At 38.9% G+C, this 20425-nt stretch overlaps 1 protein-coding gene across 1 annotated transcript in view; it reads left to right on the top strand.

The window, feature by feature from the left end:
* nphp4 (nephronophthisis 4) overlaps nt 1-20425 on the top strand; it is a 246131-nt gene that overhangs the window by 78213 nt on the left and 147493 nt on the right. Inside the window, 2 exon segments of the mRNA XM_051949343.1 lie at nt 3937-4121; nt 8361-8496. Coding sequence (XP_051805303.1) covers nt 3937-4121; nt 8361-8496 — 321 coding nt within the window.

The raw sequence follows: 20425 nt of genomic DNA on the forward strand, positions 1-20425 counted from the left end.
AGACAAATGCCAAACAGGTCCATGCATTACCCAGATTATCTGAACCACTTCATTTTTATGTACAAAAGTATGTCAGACCCCAGAAGTTGATTTTAATCCAACTGCCAATGACAAAATGTACAAATATAGTAGGATAGACATGGTAGTTGTTTGACAATTTGACTTGATTTTCACTACCAAATAAATGAGGCTAAACTGATGATTTGTTCACAAGTCCTGTCTGAATGTTACAGTGTTTCATTTTCTTGCTGAGCCACGGCACCACGCTGATAGATCTCAGCAGGTTTTGTGTGCAACATAAAGTGTGACATGGTTTGATCATTATCACCACTGTTGGACATGCAATACAGAAGATTTCATTCCCCAAACCATGTAACTATATATTATAAAATCATCTTTGTCATTTAATGTTGTAATTCCTTTGGCTAATTGTGGGCAGAGGAACATGATGCAACCACAATTGAGAGATTGACCCCTTTTAAAGTTTCTCTGGGGAATTTTTTGGCAAGCATTTCCTGTTGCAACCCAGCAGACATACAACAAAACTAGCATTTATATGTAGTCATGTTTTGGATAGTTGGTACTCAAAACATGTCACGACTGCTGGTTTTGTTTTGTAGACTGTGAAACCAGAATAATGAATGAAAATGTGCTAAAATGTTGGAGTTGAGGGAAAATGCAGGGTGATAAATTGGTGGGTGCATCATCTATGAGTGTTCTGTTTTACATTATACATAGTACGGAGGTTATTGATTAACAGTTAATTGATTAATTGCCCTTAATATTTTATTTGATTTAAAATGTGTTATCGAGAAGGCAGAAGACAAAGGCCATGCATGATGTATTGTAGATTAGCTGTAGTACCTGGTTGTAGCACTAGGTGGAGCCTCTTACTGGCCAGTGCTAGAGTCCCTATATTATCAGAGTATCGACATGATGGGTCCAAAAAATTTTGGTCATGTGATCTATGGGCGCCATTTTGTTTCCTATTCATGAACACCAGGTTTTCCTGTTAACGTTGTTTACACCGCAGAGAGTAATTCTAGGTCATTTCTCGCTTCCTAAATACCTGAAAAATGACGGGCTGTTGTGCCCTTGGGTGCACAAATCGATAGAAGGGATTCCACATGTTTAGATTTCCCAGTAATAGTGAAAGAAGGAAACTGTGGGAAAATAAAGTCTGGAGAGTGGGATGGAAACCGACTTCATCATCGTTTTTGTGCCAGGTTAGTCCCGTATGTACTTTCATGTTATGATGTATGGGTGAATGAAAGATAGAAAAGTTTGATGTGAGTTTAGGAAGTTGTGGTTATTTTGACTTTGACCATTTTCATGCATGGAGATGCGGGCCGCTGAAGTTTAACAGGTTAGCCCGTTAAACTTCAGCGGCCCGTATGTGCAAACGTATTTTGCTAAATTGACCGAAGCTGCAAACTCGATGATAGAAACATTATACACCCATGGAAAGCTTAGATTCTCATTAATCTGCCGGTATAAACCACTTTCAGATGTGATTACCACAGCAGGTAATATAAACACATTTGTCCAACAAACAGCAAATAACGTAAACAGCACAACTCACTTTTGAAGGCTCAAAACTAGTCACAGATGAAAATATTCCACAACAAACGGCCATAATCCAACCTTGGACATCCAGAAAAAAACAAGCCAGTAAACTATTTTGTCCAAAACATGTCTTGAAATCAGTAAGCAATCCACAAATAGCTAATTTTCGTGAATGTGCACCTCGTGCTGCGCGTCCCATATTGAGTGAATGGAAACAAAATGGCGTCAAATCCCCAGTTGTCGCTACTCTGATAGTATAGGAACTCTAGCCAGTGCTATAGTGAGCCAAGGAGATGGACATTTATTACAGGCAATTCTGAGTTGACAAGCAAAGAGCATTATGGGAGTTTAGCTAGCAACAGACCATTGTAAGAAGTACTACTGTGATGGTTTATGGCCTCTGGCTAGAACTAAAACCAAGCTGAATTTTACTAGGACAGTGTTCCTTTAGTCCAGGGGCTTTTCTACTTTGGCTACTAATGTCAAATGACTGCTGATTTAACCTCAATATCAGCAAATGGGACAATATTCTCTGTAATTAGATTATGTTATCAATTAATCAGCAATTTTCTGGTAATGCGGCAGACTAAGTTGAAGACAATTTTGAAAAACTGCATTCCTATCACACAGTCAATGCTAAGAATACTTCAAATCTACAGGATTGCCAGCAGCTTTGCTGGATGCACCATGCTCAGTGTATTGATGTTTAGCAAATATATACCAACTTACCACAACATTAAAACCACTGACAGGTGAAGTGAATCATTTATCTCTTTACAATGCAGTGTTCTGCTGGGAAGCTTTTGGTCCTGTCATTCATGTGGATATACTATCAATCTAGACATTGTTGCAGGTCAAGCATTCTAACATTTGCCAAACACGTAGCAAGGTACAGCTGAGGTTGATGGGGATGTCATTGGTTTTGTTTGTATTTCATCATAAATCAAACCCAGCAAATGACAGTCTCCCTGATGGTGGTTCGCCATCAGAAGTCAGGAGTCAAAGATCAGAATTATTGCAAAGTAAAGGAATACGATCCCTAGAGCCATAGCACCAGTCTGGGTAAAAACATACAGTGCATTAGTGCTGTTCGAGCACACAAGCTTAAAAAACAGTTGGCAAAATATTGGCCTTGAATCAGGGACTCTCACTTGAAAGAATAAGTAGATATTTGATGCCAACTTGACAGCTTTCACACATTTGATTAATGTGTGGACATTTTATATTTTGTCAGAGGGACTAAGTGAACAGCTCCATAAAATTTCCTACAATGGTTCAGACTGCTTGCTGGCTAAGACTGATACCTTTGCACTAAGCTGACCATGTTCATATTTTTAGCACTGTCACTAAAAAAATATTAAAGCTTTTCCTAGATGTGCTTTTCTTGCCCAGGCTGAAACGTCCTTGAAAAGTGTTTACTTGATAGGATGCCAAACCTCACTTTATAGATACATAAGGGTGGGGAGTGACCTAAGGGTGGCCCGAGAGATAACTGGGACAAGCTGTCAATCATTTTTGGAACTATATCCAAAAAGATTGAGAAGATGCAAATATTGTTTTATTGTTTGTACCATTATATGTCTTTTCTATTTTAGTTGTTTTTTAATGGAATATTTTGAGATATCAGACAAATAAACAATCAAAAAGAATAAAAAGCATATTATGTTTGCATGCATATGGGATTGTTGAACACGTTTGGCCAAAAACATGGGCATTATTATGCTGTTAGAACAGCCTCTATCCTTCTGGGACGTACCAGATTGTGGAACCTGGCTAAAGGGATATGTTCCCATTCAGCTACAGCATCACTGAGGTTGACCACAGTGCACAGTTAGTGTTCCAGTTTATCCTAGATGTGTTGGATGAGGCTGAGGTTAGTGCTCTACAGAGTTGAGTTCTTTCATACCAAATTGAGTAAGCCATTTATGGACCTGGCATTGTGCACAGGAGAATTATTATGTTAAAACACAAAAGAACATTCCTTCAGACTGTGTCTAGAAAAACACTGTTGTATAAAATGGTCACATATCCTGTAGCTTTTGTCTTTACGTAGCATTTTGACATCTGACAGCAGTAAAAAGCACATACTAAATGACATTTTTTTGCCTGAAACTTGATGAGTTTCCTTAAATTTATGTAAAATATCCAAGAATGAAAGCATGTAGAGTTGTTTAATATTATACTTTTGACCTTTTCGACTATACTGTGAAGGTATAGAATGGATATAAAAGCATGTTAAGGTTAAGCTTTTTCTTAAGGCTGGACTTAAAACCAGTGAAAATGTACCTTAATCAAAGGACACAAACTCATGTGGTCTGCAAACGTATTATCTGTTTGTGTGGTAACTCCAATTTTGTAACTGATTCTCAGAAACAACCAGGGCCAGATGATACTCCAAGAACAGTTGCCATTCAAGAAAGAAGACTCCATGTTGGTGTCCACAATGGCTGGTGTTTCCTCGATAAGCCCCAAGTGGTGGTGCTAGAGCCTGTTGCCTCAGCGGTGAGAGGACGCACTGGCAGCACCTCCAAACAGAACACCCTGGTCAAGGACAGGTGAGCAGAGTGAACTCATTCATGTGTCTACAATGGAGCTGGAACTGTAGACCTCAGGGGCTGGCGGAATAAACTCTGCTTTCAGACAAAACCCACAGATGTGGAAATACGATTATAGATAGATATTCATTTTTTTCAGATTTTTATAGAACAGATATACTATGTTCTTGTTTTGCATGTGACTTTGTAAATTGTCCGTTGACCTTGCTCAAAGAACAAAAGCTGTACGCTTGACAAGGCCTCCAATGCATTAACCCACCATGAGCCTCATAATTTACACACTGTACCACGCCATACCAGTTTGCACCACATTTACTTCTTCTACAGATCTTGCATGCTTGTGTGTAGTTCCTACTGAATGGAACAGTGTAATTTTCTATTGTTGTATTAGTATTGTAGAAGTTTTCTTTCTTTCTTTCTTTCTTTCTTTCTTTAGAGAGAACAAGAAACAGTCTTTTAGGTGTATAAGAACAAATGCCAACTACGGTTAACGATGTGTGGCCAATACCTAATATGCTTAATAAGGTCATAGAAAAATTTTAAAAAATACACAAAAAGTACATATTTCCAAAATAGTACTTGTATAGAGATAATGTAGCGTTTTTACTCAACCAATTCCCCTGAAGTAGCAGATGGTTAAATATATATATAATATTTAAACATCATAACCTCTTTTCACCTTTACTGATGCAGATATTCATTTTTTTTCAGATTTTTATAGAACAGATATACTATGTTCTTGTTTTGCATGTGACTTTGTAAATTTTCCGTTGACCTTGCTCAAAGAACAAAAGCTGTACGCTTGACAAGGCCTCCAATGCATTAACCCACCATGAGCCTCATAATTTACACACTGTACCACGCCATACCAGTTTGCACCCTCATAAAACAGCCTCACAGTGTATTCCAATGTATGTTAGTACTCCATAACCAATAAAGGTGATATGACTCCTGCTGCCTTTGCTGCTGGGATTTATTCAGACACCATGAGACTCGGTGCTAACCTTGTCAAAGTGGATGTGCTGTTCTAAGGTCATCAGCATCAGCTTTAGTTTGTGGAATACAGCTGAAGAGGTACCACTGCTGGAAACTGATGTTGAGTGAGTCAGGATTAGGACCACTCCTTGATATTGTTAATGGTTGTGTGCCAGTTTTTTTAAAACTCTTTGTTTTTCAACTCGTTAGACACACTGACTGTCTCCAAATACCCCAACTTGTTAAAAATCACTGTAATTATTTCTAAAGATGAATGTTGTGACTTCACAAACCTCTGACCAGTTCAAGTAAACAGCAGGCAGCAGTTTCAGTTAATGAGTTGGGTAGGTGCATCAGTGAGGCATTGACTGTGAATGCTTTGTGGGGTTTTTACGAAGGTGTGTCATTCCTCCCACTGGGGCATTTTGTTTCTGCAGACTCTACCACCTTGCAGCCACACTTTCTAACCACAAAACATCATGCAGAATGCCACCAGAAGTCATTTAAGGACAGTAGGTCTACACCCAAATGTGAATTTTGTCAAATCAGGTTCTGTCATTCACTGAGATGTTTTGAAATTTTGTATTCCTTTTTTTGGGTATCATATAATGTTGTTCTGTCGTATGAAGTTGTCAGAATAATGAGCCTGACAGCACACAGCTTTCTGGTAACATAAAGCTCTTTTAGCCCATTTAAAACTATTTTTAAAAATCACTTTACACAATAAATTTAGGACTTAAAAGTTTAAACTAAATTCACAGCACTGCCCGCCCTAAAAATAAGATATGTAAAATAACTTACATCTCTCTTGTCAATGCAACTTATCTGTTTTCAAGTTGTTTTCTGTGTCTATTGTTTTTAAAAGATATGCAAATTGTTGCTGAGAGTTCACATGTAGCGTTTTTGGGTTCTTCAAAAGTTCAAAAAAACTGCCACACTTTAAACATCTTCATCAGAGTGTGTCATCAGAGAGCCCCACATATTACTTTCTAGTCCACTCAGAGGAAATCTATCACAAATATGCAGTTAATTGCCATCTACGTAATCTGTGTGCATGTGCACTACCGCCCTGCAGTGTGGTCGCTGGTGGGCCATCTGCAAAGGGGCCTCTGTGGACCCTCGCTGACTTGGGCAAGTGATGAAATTGATCTCGTTTGGATTCTAGCAGACCCTTGCATGCTTGTACTTGTGCAAAGTATAACACTGACATGAAAGAAACTGTCAGTGTGTAATAAGAATATGGCCCTATCCAAATCTCTATCCTAAGATCCAAGGACTAAAATGCTATTGGGAATACAACACACCATCAAGACAGCACACATTGCTTGCAAACAACATTTCATTAAAAAAAAAATCGTAAATTTGGATGTACAGTTTGATCAGATGCTCAGCTTATCACTCCTTGTCTGTAGCTTTGCAGCATTTATAGATTTTAGCATATTAACAAAAGTCAGGCATGCTATGAAGATCTGTAAATCCTATGTGGACATTTGACTGAAAATACAAACAACTCTACAAATGTGTAGTAAATAAGCGCAACAGAGCAACCAGATGCCGTCACTGGCAGATAGAAATGGATTTCCTCCTTATACCGTGCTTGGATTGTATACATTTTGTGGGGAGCAAGACAACCATGTTTAGATGTCACTAATTCCACAATGAACAGTGTACAACACATCAGAAAATTCTGCAGATATGTGGAGTCACAGAAAGTCCCTGATGTGCCTGATGATCGTAGAGTGGAAAAACCCAAAGCTCTCAGCTGAAGAGTGCCTCTATGCTGGTGACAGCTGAGACTGGGATTGGGCCTCTCACTCCACCTCAGGTTTAGGTTCTCTCATCAGTTAGCCACAAATGCAGTGCACATTGTCACGTGAATAAATAAATGTTTGACCCAAAGAATCTGAATCAGCTTCAGGATCTTTGATTTCAAAGCATCAAGTTTGAGGGACCAGCCCTAAAGAATATCTGTGATGCAAGCTATGTTTTTTTTCATTCAGTTTCACATTAACAGTAGTGAGAATTTGGGATTTTGGGATGCACTGGCTGCTGTAACAAAAATAATGAGGTTCAGTATGTTAGAGATGATAAATATGATATTTATGAATCCATATTGTAAAGTCTGAATTTTGATTCTCCTCTGCACTCTAAATTTGTCTTATCTTGATGATACCCACTGCGAGGGGTCTGAAGAAATGTGTTTGTGTTGACAGTACTGTCTGCAAAATCCCTAATTGGTTGAAAGTATAATGGTGTGCACACCCACGCTGGTGGACAAAAATGGCAGAAGCCACTGTATACCGAGTGTATTTCATGACATTTCTCCACACCTTTCTGTCAGTGCAAGGACTTTTATTTAAGCTGTGCCTGCGAGGATGATTAGGTTAGATCATTTATACAGTTTTATGAAATGACCATGCACAGGACCTTTCAGCTAAGAATCAAATGAAACTATAAAATTAATAGAAAAGGAAAATAAAACCAAAATGCCAAAAAAAGAAAGGAAACGTAAAGCTTAACAGACAACACAGAGATATTGTGGTGGCTACTTGAAATCTGACATTCGCTAATTGCAGTTATTATGTAGATGATTGTATGGGTGTCCTAAGAGCATGGGAAGGTGTGCACAAACACGCAAATGAAGAGCACATAAACACACTAACCAACCATCAGTGCTCAACTACTGCTTTACATGAATAACCGTTATCATCAGTAGGCTGACAGAAGATGTTTTACATTTTTCTGTGTTTTTGGAAGAATAAACTGCTTGTTGTTTAGTATGATAACACTAATAATAATCACGATGTTGGACTTTTAGATGCTGCTAGTGGAAGCTGACAGTCTGTCTTGCTTGTGTTACGCTTGGTGATTTCAGACGGCAGAGAAGGCGAAAAAAAAAGGCTCCAGAGAGTCCATGAAGAGAGAGGAAAAAAAAGGCACTTGGCCCCAACTCATGACATGCTAGCACTCTTCAGTATGCTCCTGCCTGTGGTGTATGCAAAGTGTGAATGAAGAATACCACGAGTGCTGTTCCATTCCTCACACAGCAGGCCGGTGCTTGCCAGGGAGCATTTAGCAAGCCACTGTAAATCTTCCAATGCATTGATTTTGTTTCCTTCTAATGGAAAATACAAATACATTTGAAGAAATAATGGGATGCTGTACATTTTAATGAAGCATTGTCATTTCTTCAGTAAGGCCTCACATCCTCCTCTGTGTGTGTGTGTGTGTGTGTGTGTGTGTGTCTCTTTGCTCTCTCTTCAGCTTGACATCATCGTCCCTCCCTCAGATGCTGGGCCTTCGCAGCAGCTTAGAGCTCAGACTGACCAATCATCAGGCTTTGGCAGTTGGCTTTCAGCTAGAGTATGTCTTCTCTGCTCCAATAGGTCGGGAGACTATGGTAAGTCAGATACACAAACAGCCATACACCTTACACTGAGTCTTCAGCCTTAAACTTTGTTGATCTGCAACCTGGAGCCTATCGTAGAATCAGCCTCTTGATGAACTGAGCAGCAACCAGAACTACCACTTTTGTGTAAAGTTCTTAACTTTAAAGTTCCAAAGCTTAAACAGGACAGTTATTATTGGAGCATTGTCTTTCTTCCTCTGCCTCCATCTCCACAGTGAAAATCATTCTCCCACATGTAAACAGCAGTATGCGCAGATGAATATGCTAGTGATTAGGTTACATCATACATCATATATTCACAGTGCATATTTTTACATTCATGTATTTTCTTTTTGTTTGTGTTGCTGTGATGTCTTACTGTGGCTGTATGCTTGTTTTTCTCTCTATTTGGACTGGAACCGAGCTACCATGCTGTGCCAAAGCAATTACCACCAACACCGTTGCATGACAGTAACAATAAAGTCTCAAAGTATCAAACGCATTAACCTAGGAGACTCAGCCCATCACTCTTAGCTGTGCTGATGTTTCAGGCAGTGGAAGTTCACCACTTTGCGTGAGTTAGGATTTTCTGGCTCAAGTAACAAAGGGAAGGTAGCCAGTAAATTCAAACTCAAGGCTTTAGAGTGTTGCCTAGGTGATGGGTTGTTTCACTGACTGTGTATTCTAAGCGCATTACTCACTTTGTTTCTTTAAAAAAAATTACCACATCACTAAAATGCAGCTTGTATGAGGAGGACTTTCCAGGGCTGTTAAGACTTTCTGAGAAATAGTGTAATTTAAGCTCTCTCACAGTTGGGTTTTTGATGCACTGCAAAATGTTCTCCTATTGATTTGTTTTGCTCCGCTTACTGTTTCACTGTTTTATGTATATGCACATGAGACTTACAGTAAATAAATGTTTGACAATCTACTCTATAAATTATACCTATGAGATTTTTAAAACTTTCTAATACTGATAACTGTGGTAGAGTGAAAAAAATCAAGCAGCATAATTATACAGTCAGAGGAGAGTCTGAGTAGTTTAATTGAAAATGTATTAAAGTTCCTCTCTAGACATTGATTAAGCTCATAAAAGCTATATTCTGTGTGTTAAAGTTGATAGATAGATAGATAATTTTTACTGCTTGTTTTACTTACGTTGTGTCTTCTAGCATATAAAAACACTATATGAACATGCTTACGAGGTAAACAACTTGATCTTTATTGGGGTTGGTGAAGAATACAGTTGCAGTGTGATACCTGAGATACTTTACCTGGAATCAAACTTTATCTTCCCAGTACCTCACACTAAGGAACATAAACATACATTTCAGCAAAATCAGTTCTCTGTGTTCATCTGAAAAAAAGCAAGCCTTTTTTTAAAAAATAGGTTATTATTTACTGTTGTGTCAGCAAAAGCAGCCATAAAGCCTATATAAAGTAGTCCAAAACTAACAAAGTTCTGATTTAAATTCAGAAATATCTAAGCAGATATTCAACTCCAGTTCTCAGTTCCTGACAGTTTTTATTACTCAATGTTACAGACATATTTTAGTTAGTTCTAAAAAGCATTGAGATTCAATGGTTCTCATTAGAGGATTTATTTAAGTCTCTTTGTTTCAGACATATGATCTTTCAGTCTGTCTGCACACAATTAGAAAATAAAGACATAGTCTCTTTACTTTGCAGTTGTCTGTGATGTAATTCTGCATTTAATATCTTGGGCCACCTATCCATTAGAATAGTTTGACAGTAAAATTAACAAATATTTGGCTTCAATCAAAAAATCAACATTGATCAGTCACTGTGGTTAAATGTATATTGTTATTAAGATAAACAGTGACTTTACATTGCATAATGTTGAAGAACATCACATTATTTTATAGGAACTTTTATAGAATACTGTCTGAGGCATTTTAATTTATTTAGAGTTTTTCTGTTAATGGTCTTTGAGAGGCACAATTCTTTTGTAATCATGCTGCTGTGGCCGACAAAACCTAAAGTCTTGTCCTGTCTTACATTTGTTCTCTGTGTATATGACTTACACTTCTTACAGTCATATCTTACAGACCCACACAGTCAACATTTCCCCAAGGAACTAAGTTCCAAGTTCAAACCCTACCATTTAACACCTACTTATAGCTTGGAAAACCACAGAAACACTGCAGTAATTATGTGTGTGGGTGTAACTTCACCACTTAATGCATGTCAAGGCTGGACTCTTTCTGTGTTACTGTGTGTTGTACCTTATACAAGCAGGGGTCACCACATCACCAATTAAAAGCAACAAAAAAACAACTAGCCCCTCAGTAATTAGAACAGCTTGGTACATTTGCAGTTAGTTCACCCATTCTTACCTCTGCAACCACTTGACAGGCAATAAGTCTTTTGTGAATGGACCGTCTCTCTCCCTCTCCATCTCTCCCCCTTTGCCATGGATGAGAGTGATCATTTCATGGACTTGTTGACACATTATGGACATTTACAGCAACTTTTTGTATAAGATAGTGTATTCTGGCACATGAAACATATGACAACTCCTGCGAAGAAAATTTCAGAAGTGCTTAAAACTTCTGTTAATACTATATTTACCTCCGCCAAGGAGGTTATGTGACACCCGGCGTTTGTGTGTCTGTCTGTCTGTCTGTCTGTTAGCAAGACAACTCAAAAATGCCTGGGCAGATTCACATGAAATTTTAGGGGATGTAGACTATGGTAAGAGGAAGAGCTGCTTTAATTTTGGTGGCAATCCGGAAAGGATCCTGGATTCTGGATCACTTTGAATTTTTTAGTATGTTTTATTATGTGGTCCAAAATATGAGAAAAACATCATAGGTTAGTATGTTGTCCAACAAATTGGAGCAAGGTGTCCAGATAGCTCAACTGGTTAAGAAGGTGATTTGTAAACAGAACTGTGTCAGAGACGCAGGTTTGATTCCAGCTCATGATCCTTTACTGCATGGGTTTCCTGTTTTCCTCTCTATCCTTGGCGGAGGTCTGCACTCTCTGAGTGATTTTCTAGTTTGTACTTTGACAAAGCAAAAATAGATTTAGACTGAGAGTCTACAGTTATGCTAGTTACTGTTTAGGCAATTAGAATTGCTTGAAGTGTAAAATAAGCATTAATTCAGCGACAAAGTACTGAATAACTTAAAATTTGGATATATAGATGCCACTAGACAATAAACCATGTTTGTCAAAAAAAAAATGATAGGAGTCCATCAAATGTCTGCTGTCTGCTTATCTGCATTGAGACGATTTATTTCAGTTGCATGGAAATGTACTTTAAGGATATACTTCCATGAACATATATAGAAATGACACTGCCACACAAAGAAAATGACATGAATTTCTTAAAAACATTGACACAACAATTTTAACTCTGGGCCAGATGTGCTGCATGCACATTTCTATGAAGTTTATTGGGAAAATTTATTCTCCCAATGGGATTCTTGCCCTTGTTGAAAAACTTTATTCAAGCTGAGACATTCTAATAAACCTGATAGGGACCATCAAATTGTCATCTACAGCATCCCAGAATAGCACGGGAGGGTGACACTAAAAAGATCTTCCACCACACTCTACTTCACCACCTTCACCTTGTATGGTGTGAATATTTGCATGTTTAATGAGGTGAGGGATACTAAACGAGAGGAGTCATTTTTTCTCTTTGAGTGGGAGTAAAGTGTGTGTGTGTTTGTATTCTGGTGTGTGCATATTTTATTTGTGAGTATTAATCCAGAGGCTGATGTGTCTTGGGTGTTGAGTGATAAGGATTTGATACAAGATGCCTCCTGAAGAAATCTCACCCAGCCACCTACTGCATCTCCAAAAGGGCTCCCATTTTATCAGCTGGCTGCTACAACTTCATGCTCTGTATCTCTGGCTACCGAAGAAGAGTGTGATGGGACAGTATTTGTGTCCCTGCACTGTGTCACAGCTGTCAGAGATTTGATGCTTTTGAGGCGTTATAGATGTATTGAGCTAAGGTGTGCCTTCAGGGCAGGCAGCTGTGCACTGTCAACAAGACTTCACACCACTTGACACCACTTGGGAACTACAAATCTGAATGTTCATGTTTGATTGCCGCCAACAGCCTCTTCTAAGACTTTGCAAGCCCTTGAACAACTCTGGTGGTAGTTAAACCAGCAAAAATCAATCAGCTTGTTTTTATGTGAACATTTTCTAACCACAACTAATACTTAGTGACTGAGTTAGCACACTTATCGACTTGAAAAACCTTTGATCATGGTGTATATTTTCATGCCATTCAGTATGGCTGTTTTCATTAACCTCTGCATACTTTCATCTTGCTTTGTACAGGTCGAGTCTTATGTGTAATAATGTATTTAGGATAACACTACAGTTGTATATGCAGAGGTTTATTTGGACCACAATCCTTGAACATACGCTGAAATGACCAAATTACCAAATTGATGAACATGGTCTGATGTCTGAACAGGTATAGTTTAAGTTGCTGAAAATAGTAGAAGCGTGACTGTGACCTGAGTTAATGAAAAAAGGAAAAATTGCATATTAAAGGAGGTGTTGAAACTTGAAAATAGTTAAATACAAACAGTAAAAGTTACTACAGTATACAGCAGACGTTCAACTTTGTGCAGTATCACTTAAAGGTCAAATGATTTAGAACTGTATCACTTGTCAACATTTGCATTATTTCTAAGTAGAAGAGGAAAGTATTTCCTCTTATGAACAATCAAAATATATATCAAGACTATTTTGTTAATATAGACTCAAAGGTAGAAACCTGAGATTGCTGACACACAAGTTAGAAAACCTGTGATCATTTATACAAAATTAAGAGTGGCTGTGCTTTCTAGTTAGCCTTGTTGACTTGATGACACAGACTGTGGATTGTTTATGCAGTCAGGCTCAGACAAGCAGACGGGCGGGTGCTTTTAACTTGGCACAAAAGGTAGCACTGGAAACTGGAGTTTCTGTGACAGCTCAAATAATGTAAGGAACATTCTATATTGTCAGCCTCTATGAAAATGGCATGCAAGACAAAACCCATTCCTCACTCTGTGGTAGGAAACTACAAGAATACACTTTTTTAAAGAACAAGAAAAGAAAATGTGGTGAATCAATATTGGGATTACATTCTTAGGTGAGATGAGTCTAAGATGCATCTATTTGACTTAGATGCTTGAACCTTGCCTGGACTAGCACAGTGAATGCATCATCCTGACAGTGAAGCACTTATGTGGGTGTGATGATGTGTTGGGGAGATGGCATATAAAGATGACACCATGAATGTCTGTGGATAAGATGACTCCCAGTCTGCAGAAGCTTGGCAGGAAAAGGAATATTCCAGCATGATGCAGTCCAAAGCACACGGTCCCAAAGAGTCTCTGAAGAAGTTAAAAAAAAAAAATGTGATGACCCTATGTTCCTGACCTCAAAACATTAGAGCACTTCTGGGGTTTTTAAAGAGGAAGACAGATCAACAAAAGCTCTCCAGCAGCAAACATCAGCTTGAAAAAAATGTCTTTGAAGAATGGAAAATTATCTCTCCATAAATGTGGAAAAGTGGCATCCTCTACGTGGGGTTTGGGGGGGGGGGGGGGGGGGGTGATGTGAGTCTATCATCAGAAGTACAGGTGCACATATGAAGTATGGAAAAATAAAAGAATTGAATCTTAATAATGAAGAGTGCATTGACTTTTGTTGCACTGAGTTCATATACTCTGGGGCCTATGTTTATAATATATCTAATCTGTTAGTTTTTGATTTTATATAAGAGAAAATATCCTACTTTACAACTTGGAACTTTGAATAATTTCACATTTATTTGATATTGCACAGAGTTGTACTCATTTCTGCTGCATGCTGTATATAAAATGCAATATACATATTCTTTACACAGTACGTGATACATAAAAAATACAATAAGATATATAACACAGTACAGAATTTTAAAATGAAAGAATAGTTTCAAGTAGTGTAGACATGATGCGTGAAGTGACACAGCAATACTATTTAACACCAGAAAATGTTATATTTTGCAGAAAATCCTCAGAGGACTTAATAGTATTAGGACAAATCACTTTTTTGTGCAGTCCTGTGATAATGGACATTTATCCATGAGGTACACCTTCATACTGTTATTGAATCTCGTGCAATGAGGTGTTAAAGCTGTTTGCCGTCATTTTACATGTTCCTGTACCATTGACTGTGTAGACTAACACTAGATGGTGCTGTGTAGTGCAACATGAGGAAGCGTTCTCTGTTATAGAGCTGTGTTTCCATGGCAGGAACATTCCACTTTGTCTTGCTGTTGTTCTTTTCTCTGATTAAATAAAATGATGTCCTTTGATGTATTCTGATGGGGCTAAGGTGGGTGAAAAGAATAAAACGATTTTGTTGAAATCCCTTCTCTCTCAAAGCAGTACCACTGCAATACAGAGGCAATCACCCGGTGCTCTGAGACTGCTTACATGTCTTGTTGTGTTAAAAGCCAGTCTACGTCTCAGTGTAAGACAAAGAACAAGGATGGCCTCCTTTTTGCAAAAATTGCATTGCCCTCATTGCCTGTAGTTATGAAGACAGAAAGTCATGCAGTGTCGTCATTTGTCGTCTTTGGTATTTTTGATTTCACTTATGATTGGGTTGCTCTTTCTGCCTTTTCTGTCAGTGGCTTCTCTCTCTCTCTCTCTCTCTCTCTCTCCCTCTCTCTCTCTCTCTCCTCTCTCTCTCTCTCTCTCTCTCTCTCTCAGAGCCTTTGAGCAGACTTTTTCATGCTCCTTAGCAGCAGTCAGAGGGATAGAGATAACAATTTAAATGAAGGAAGCTGGGGAGAGGGGAGGAACTGGGAATTTGTCTGATAGGCTGTTCTCAGAGGGTGTCTGGGGTCGACAAACTTCAAATGCTCAACTTTTTTTGTAGTCACATATAACATGTCCACTTCCTGTCTCTGCCTTCCTCTGTCTCATTTTCTCCATCCACTGTATTCCTATTTCATTTATTTGTCTTATATCCCTTTCTCATCAAGGGCTTCATTGTGTTGCCCAGCACACCTTTCAATACTTATGCCTTGATGGGCTGCCCACAGGGCAACTCTGTTCTTCCGTGTCCATTCCAGCACACTTTTCCACATCATTCTGTGACCTATTGAGGTAGAAATGTGAAGAAGCTGTGACAGAAAAAGAAAGGCAGGGTGAAAGCAATCCCCCTGTGTGCAATCCCACTAATAGGGAACGTGAGCTGGGTTTAGACCGTCGTGAAACAGGTTAGTTTTACCCTCCAAAGCAATCCCCCTGTGCCATTTTATTACTGTAATTGCCTATTTATGCACTTTATTGTTTTGTAGTATGAAACATGCTATTAATTGTGCATTATAATACAATATAGTTATAATACCATGTAGTGACTGTATTGACTGATACACATACTGACATAGTCTGAGAGATTTAAGAGCACTGCAGTCAAATGTGCTGTCTTTGATACTACATTTTTTAAATTTGTTGACTGTCTCTGCTTAAAATTTGTAGGGTCTTCACCTTACGATGTGAATTTCTATGAGATAACACATGTGAATTGCCAAAAAATAAATGAAATAGAAAATGTCCTATTTTTTCAGTGTAAACACATTGTATTTCTTACTTACCTTTAGCAATATCTATCCATGCTGATAGTTTTGGTTCATTTGTCCAGATTTTAAGATGCAACCTTTTGGCCTTTCTGACTCCAGGAGAATGTCAAAGAATAAAATAAATTTTTTGTGTGTATGTATATGTCAGGGTAGAGACTGCGATTTGGTAGAATTGGAGTTTCTACCAGTAGAGATTGCGATTGGAGTCTCTACCAGTAGAGTTTGCGATTGTAATCTCTACCAGTAGAGATGGAACTTTAAATCTGACCCCTGACCCTAACCTTAACTGACCCTGACCTTTTAATCTAACCCCTGCCCTGACCCCTGACCCTAACCTTAAAAGTCTAACCTTAGCCCTGACAAATCTCTACTGGTAGAATTTGAATTTCTACCAGTAGAGATTGTGATTGCAATCTCTACTGGTAGAGACTCCAATTCTACCAAATCGCAGTCTCTACCCTGACATATATATATATAGCTGCAACCCGGTCTCACGGGGATTCGTGAAACTGTCACGTAAGTTTTAGTTTCGGTTTCGTGTGCACCAACACGATTTCGTCATGTTTTTCGTGCCGCTCACCACGAAATGTTTTTCGCTGTGGTAATCACATCTGAAAGTGGTTTATACCGGCGGATTCATGACGATCTAAGCTGTCCATCGGCGTATACTGCTTGTGTGATCGCGTTTGCGGCCGCCGGCCGCCGGACATTCTTGATATTCCTATGCAAATTGGTAAGTGTACCACCGGCTTATGGTTAGGTTATGGTTATGGTTAGGGTTATGTTTAGGAACGATGTCATGCAAAATATAGCGTTGGATTCGCCGTGGTTTTACATTAAAAATATAATATACACATTCTTTTGAAATACGTTCTGAGTGGCACGAAAAGTCCGCCGTTTAAAATACATTGGTGTGCATTTCGTGGTGAGCGGCACGAAAAACATGACGAAATCGTGTTGGTGCGCACGAAGCCGAAACAAAAATTTACGTGACAGTTTCACGAATCCTAGTGAGATCGGGCTGATATATATATATATATATATATATATATTACATCTACTTTCAGAAGTCACTGAAAACACTCAGAAAAGTGATGGTGTTTCACACTAGTGAAGAAGCGTTACGCTGTCCTCTCCCTTGTATATGATATATAAACCTATTATCACATCTGCACTGCCATTCAAAAGTTTGGGATCTCTTAGAAATATTTTTGAAAGAAAATGAGGACAATGTAGATAACATTAAATGAATCAGAAATACAGCCCAGACATTGTGAATGTGGTAAATGACTGTTCTAGCTGGAAATGGCTGATTTTAATGGGATATCTACATAGGGGTACAAAGGAACATTTCCAGCAACCATCACTCCTGTGTTCTAATTGCACATTGTGTTAGCTAGTGGTGTTGAATAACTAACTGATGACTAGAAAACTCTTATGCAATTATGTTAACATATGAATAAAAGTGTGAGTTGTCATGGAAAACATGAAATTGTCTGGTTGACCCCAAACCTTTGAATGGTAATGTACAGTAGGTCAAGAACGGACTTTCATGCACAAAACAATACATAGGTAGACGCAATGAAAAATATTTGAGAGAAATTGGTTTCTCTCATTTTGGCTAAACAAGGCCTATATGTTGTGGATCTCTTTGTTCATTTACTAACATTCCAGAATAAGCCACCTTTCATACGAGTCAGAAGAGCCATTAGAGCAAGTACTTGTAAAATATTTTGACTTCTTTACTCACTCTTTTCTGAGCTCATTGACTTATTCATCTATTTGAGAAGTAGAGAAACGGTATCCATCATAGCGCATCATGCATTTAGTTATCCACTCAAAAGTGAAAATGGACGTCTACCACAGGACATGACTTACTCCCTGTGAGAATACTTGGGTCACTGACAACTGACGTGAGGCAGCGACGGCTCTCCTAATTGTGTTCTGTCAGCACCAATTTAGCCCTGCCGTAACTCCATCTGAGACGTCTCTTCCTCGCTGCTGCTTGCTGATCATTGCCTCTCCTCAACCACTGTTAGCCCAGCACTGCTCATCTACTGAGCCAAGTAATACAAACACATAACGACTTAATGCAAGACGATGGGGCTTATTGTTGTCTGCCTTCTTCTGCTGACAAGCACTAGTACATCACTAATAGGGGGCTGGTCCAGGGGAAATCAGGGAAGAAAGCGCTGCTGGCCTGGACGTTTTTGTCCTTTGCCAGGAAACAATTTGTCGGGGGGTGTGACCGCTGCAGTCATCCAAAACACTGACACAAGGAATGAGTGACTGCTTGTAGGTCACAGCCTCAGAAAACAGAAGCAAAGCAGATAGATGGCAGGGACGGACATGTTGAGAGGAGATCCTTGGTCCTTGGTTTCATTGTCTCTGTCTTACCACTCTTATGTATCTAAGAGACTGTCAGACGAGAATCACATCCTTGGAACAGTAATTGGCGACACTCCGAAGCTGTTACACGACAGCAAACTTGTGTTGCTGAAAGGAGATGCTGGCACTTTTGATATGCGTCATTTACAGAAATGGATTCTCTGTTTGAGTAACTGGGCCGATGCTCAACCAGTAATGAAAGTGTTACCCGCAAGATTTTTTCATGTTGTGTTACCTTTGACCCTGACTGGGCTTAGAGAGTGGCACAACTGATTACTGAGCGTCTGAGGAAGGGTAACCATTTATGCATGACCTTTAAACATACTCACCGTCTTGCCCTTTACTGAGCTCTCATCTGAGTATATGCAGACGCTGGGCTGAATTTGGCCGCATGCCCATTTCTCATACATTTTACAAAGCAACATTCCAGTTGTAAAAATAAAACACGGTCATCTGTAGGAAAAAAAGTCATGGATGTTGTCTTACTTTATGTCTGTAATTTGATGTAAAACTAAAACCAAAAACATCTGTTGGCTGTCAGAGGCCAACAAAGAATATTTCCCAAGTAACTGGCACTTATGAGGACATTGCATACAAAATTCATTTCACATATCTGGAATTATTTCTTCATTGAGAGTTGCTGGCACTAGTTACAAATATAGAGATTACGATTTTTTTTATGTGGCGATAAACTGCAACAGTACAAGAAGCCTTCAAGGATTTAAGCCTTTGGAGAGAAATTCTCACAGGATCCTTTCAGTATTACCAGTTTGGTTTTGCACATGACTGAACAACCCACTTTAGTGAAAATCAAGATGCTCGATGAACAAGATAAGCAATGCATTAATGATATTGTTAAAAAAACACAAACCTAAGGAACCAATCTTTTTGTAGGGCTTTTTTATATCGTTATTTTTCATAAGAAATGAATTCCTGTTCAAACATTTATGGCTGAATTTCTCCAATATTGCAAATTGTCATTGTTTAGTATTGAGTAGTTTTATAGTTATTGAACAAAGTCAAAGGAGAGCTGTCATGCTGGGCCACAAGCAAGTGGTGGTCGAAGGACAGATGTAGACAGAAATAGACAGAGTTATAGCAAGTCAATGTAAGTTAATGAAAGTCTCATGTGTCCCTAGAAGGTATCTTTAAAATTTCCTTCTAGCTTTAGTCCTATTCTAAATGGACTGTTTCAGTGTCTGTAGCTTTAAGAAGCTGAGCCACTGCTATCCCTGCCCCCTTCAGTTAGAAGTCTGTCTCTGCATCTCTGATTGAAAGTGCAGACCAAAACAGTTGACTGTATGGCAGCAGAAATCCATCCAGTCCTTCCTTATTCAACTCATTTCATTTCAATTTTATTTATATAGCGCCAATTCATGACATATGTAATTTCATAGTGCTTCACATAGTAAGGGGAAGACCTTACAAATTTGAAACAGGGAAACTCAACACATGCAAAGTTTCCTTTAGTTCCCATTTGAGCAAACATTTGGTGACAGTGGGAAGAACAATAAACTTCCCCTTTAGTGGGAACCTCCAACAGAACCAGGCTAGGGAGAGCTGACATTTGACTCAGCTGGGAGATGGTTGCTCTTAAAGTTTCCACTCTAGCTGAATGCTTCTTGGTGTTACTGCTTCCAAAGAGCTTTGACCTGAGGGAATGCCATCAAAGCTGACAGTAAGGATTGTTCCATTGCTGTGGGGACATTGCCATCAATTTTCAGAGTAATTCAATGGGTCTTTAGTTCCTCAGATACTTGGAGTGCATGAACTCTTGTGTGCTCCTACAGTTGACAGTAGAACGTTTGAGGAGCTTTGCTTGTGGCTGAGGCATTTTACAGTTAACTGAAGCAACTCTATAGCCTAGCCATGCTAGACCCATGTTTCTGATGGCACAAGGGTCTAGGGAAGCTCGACAGGGAGGGAGGCGGGCTAAAAGGT

Source organism: Acanthochromis polyacanthus, chromosome 6 (assembly GCF_021347895.1).
Source record: "Acanthochromis polyacanthus isolate Apoly-LR-REF ecotype Palm Island chromosome 6, KAUST_Apoly_ChrSc, whole genome shotgun sequence".
In the NCBI taxonomy this organism is placed as follows: Eukaryota; Metazoa; Chordata; class Actinopteri; family Pomacentridae; genus Acanthochromis; species Acanthochromis polyacanthus.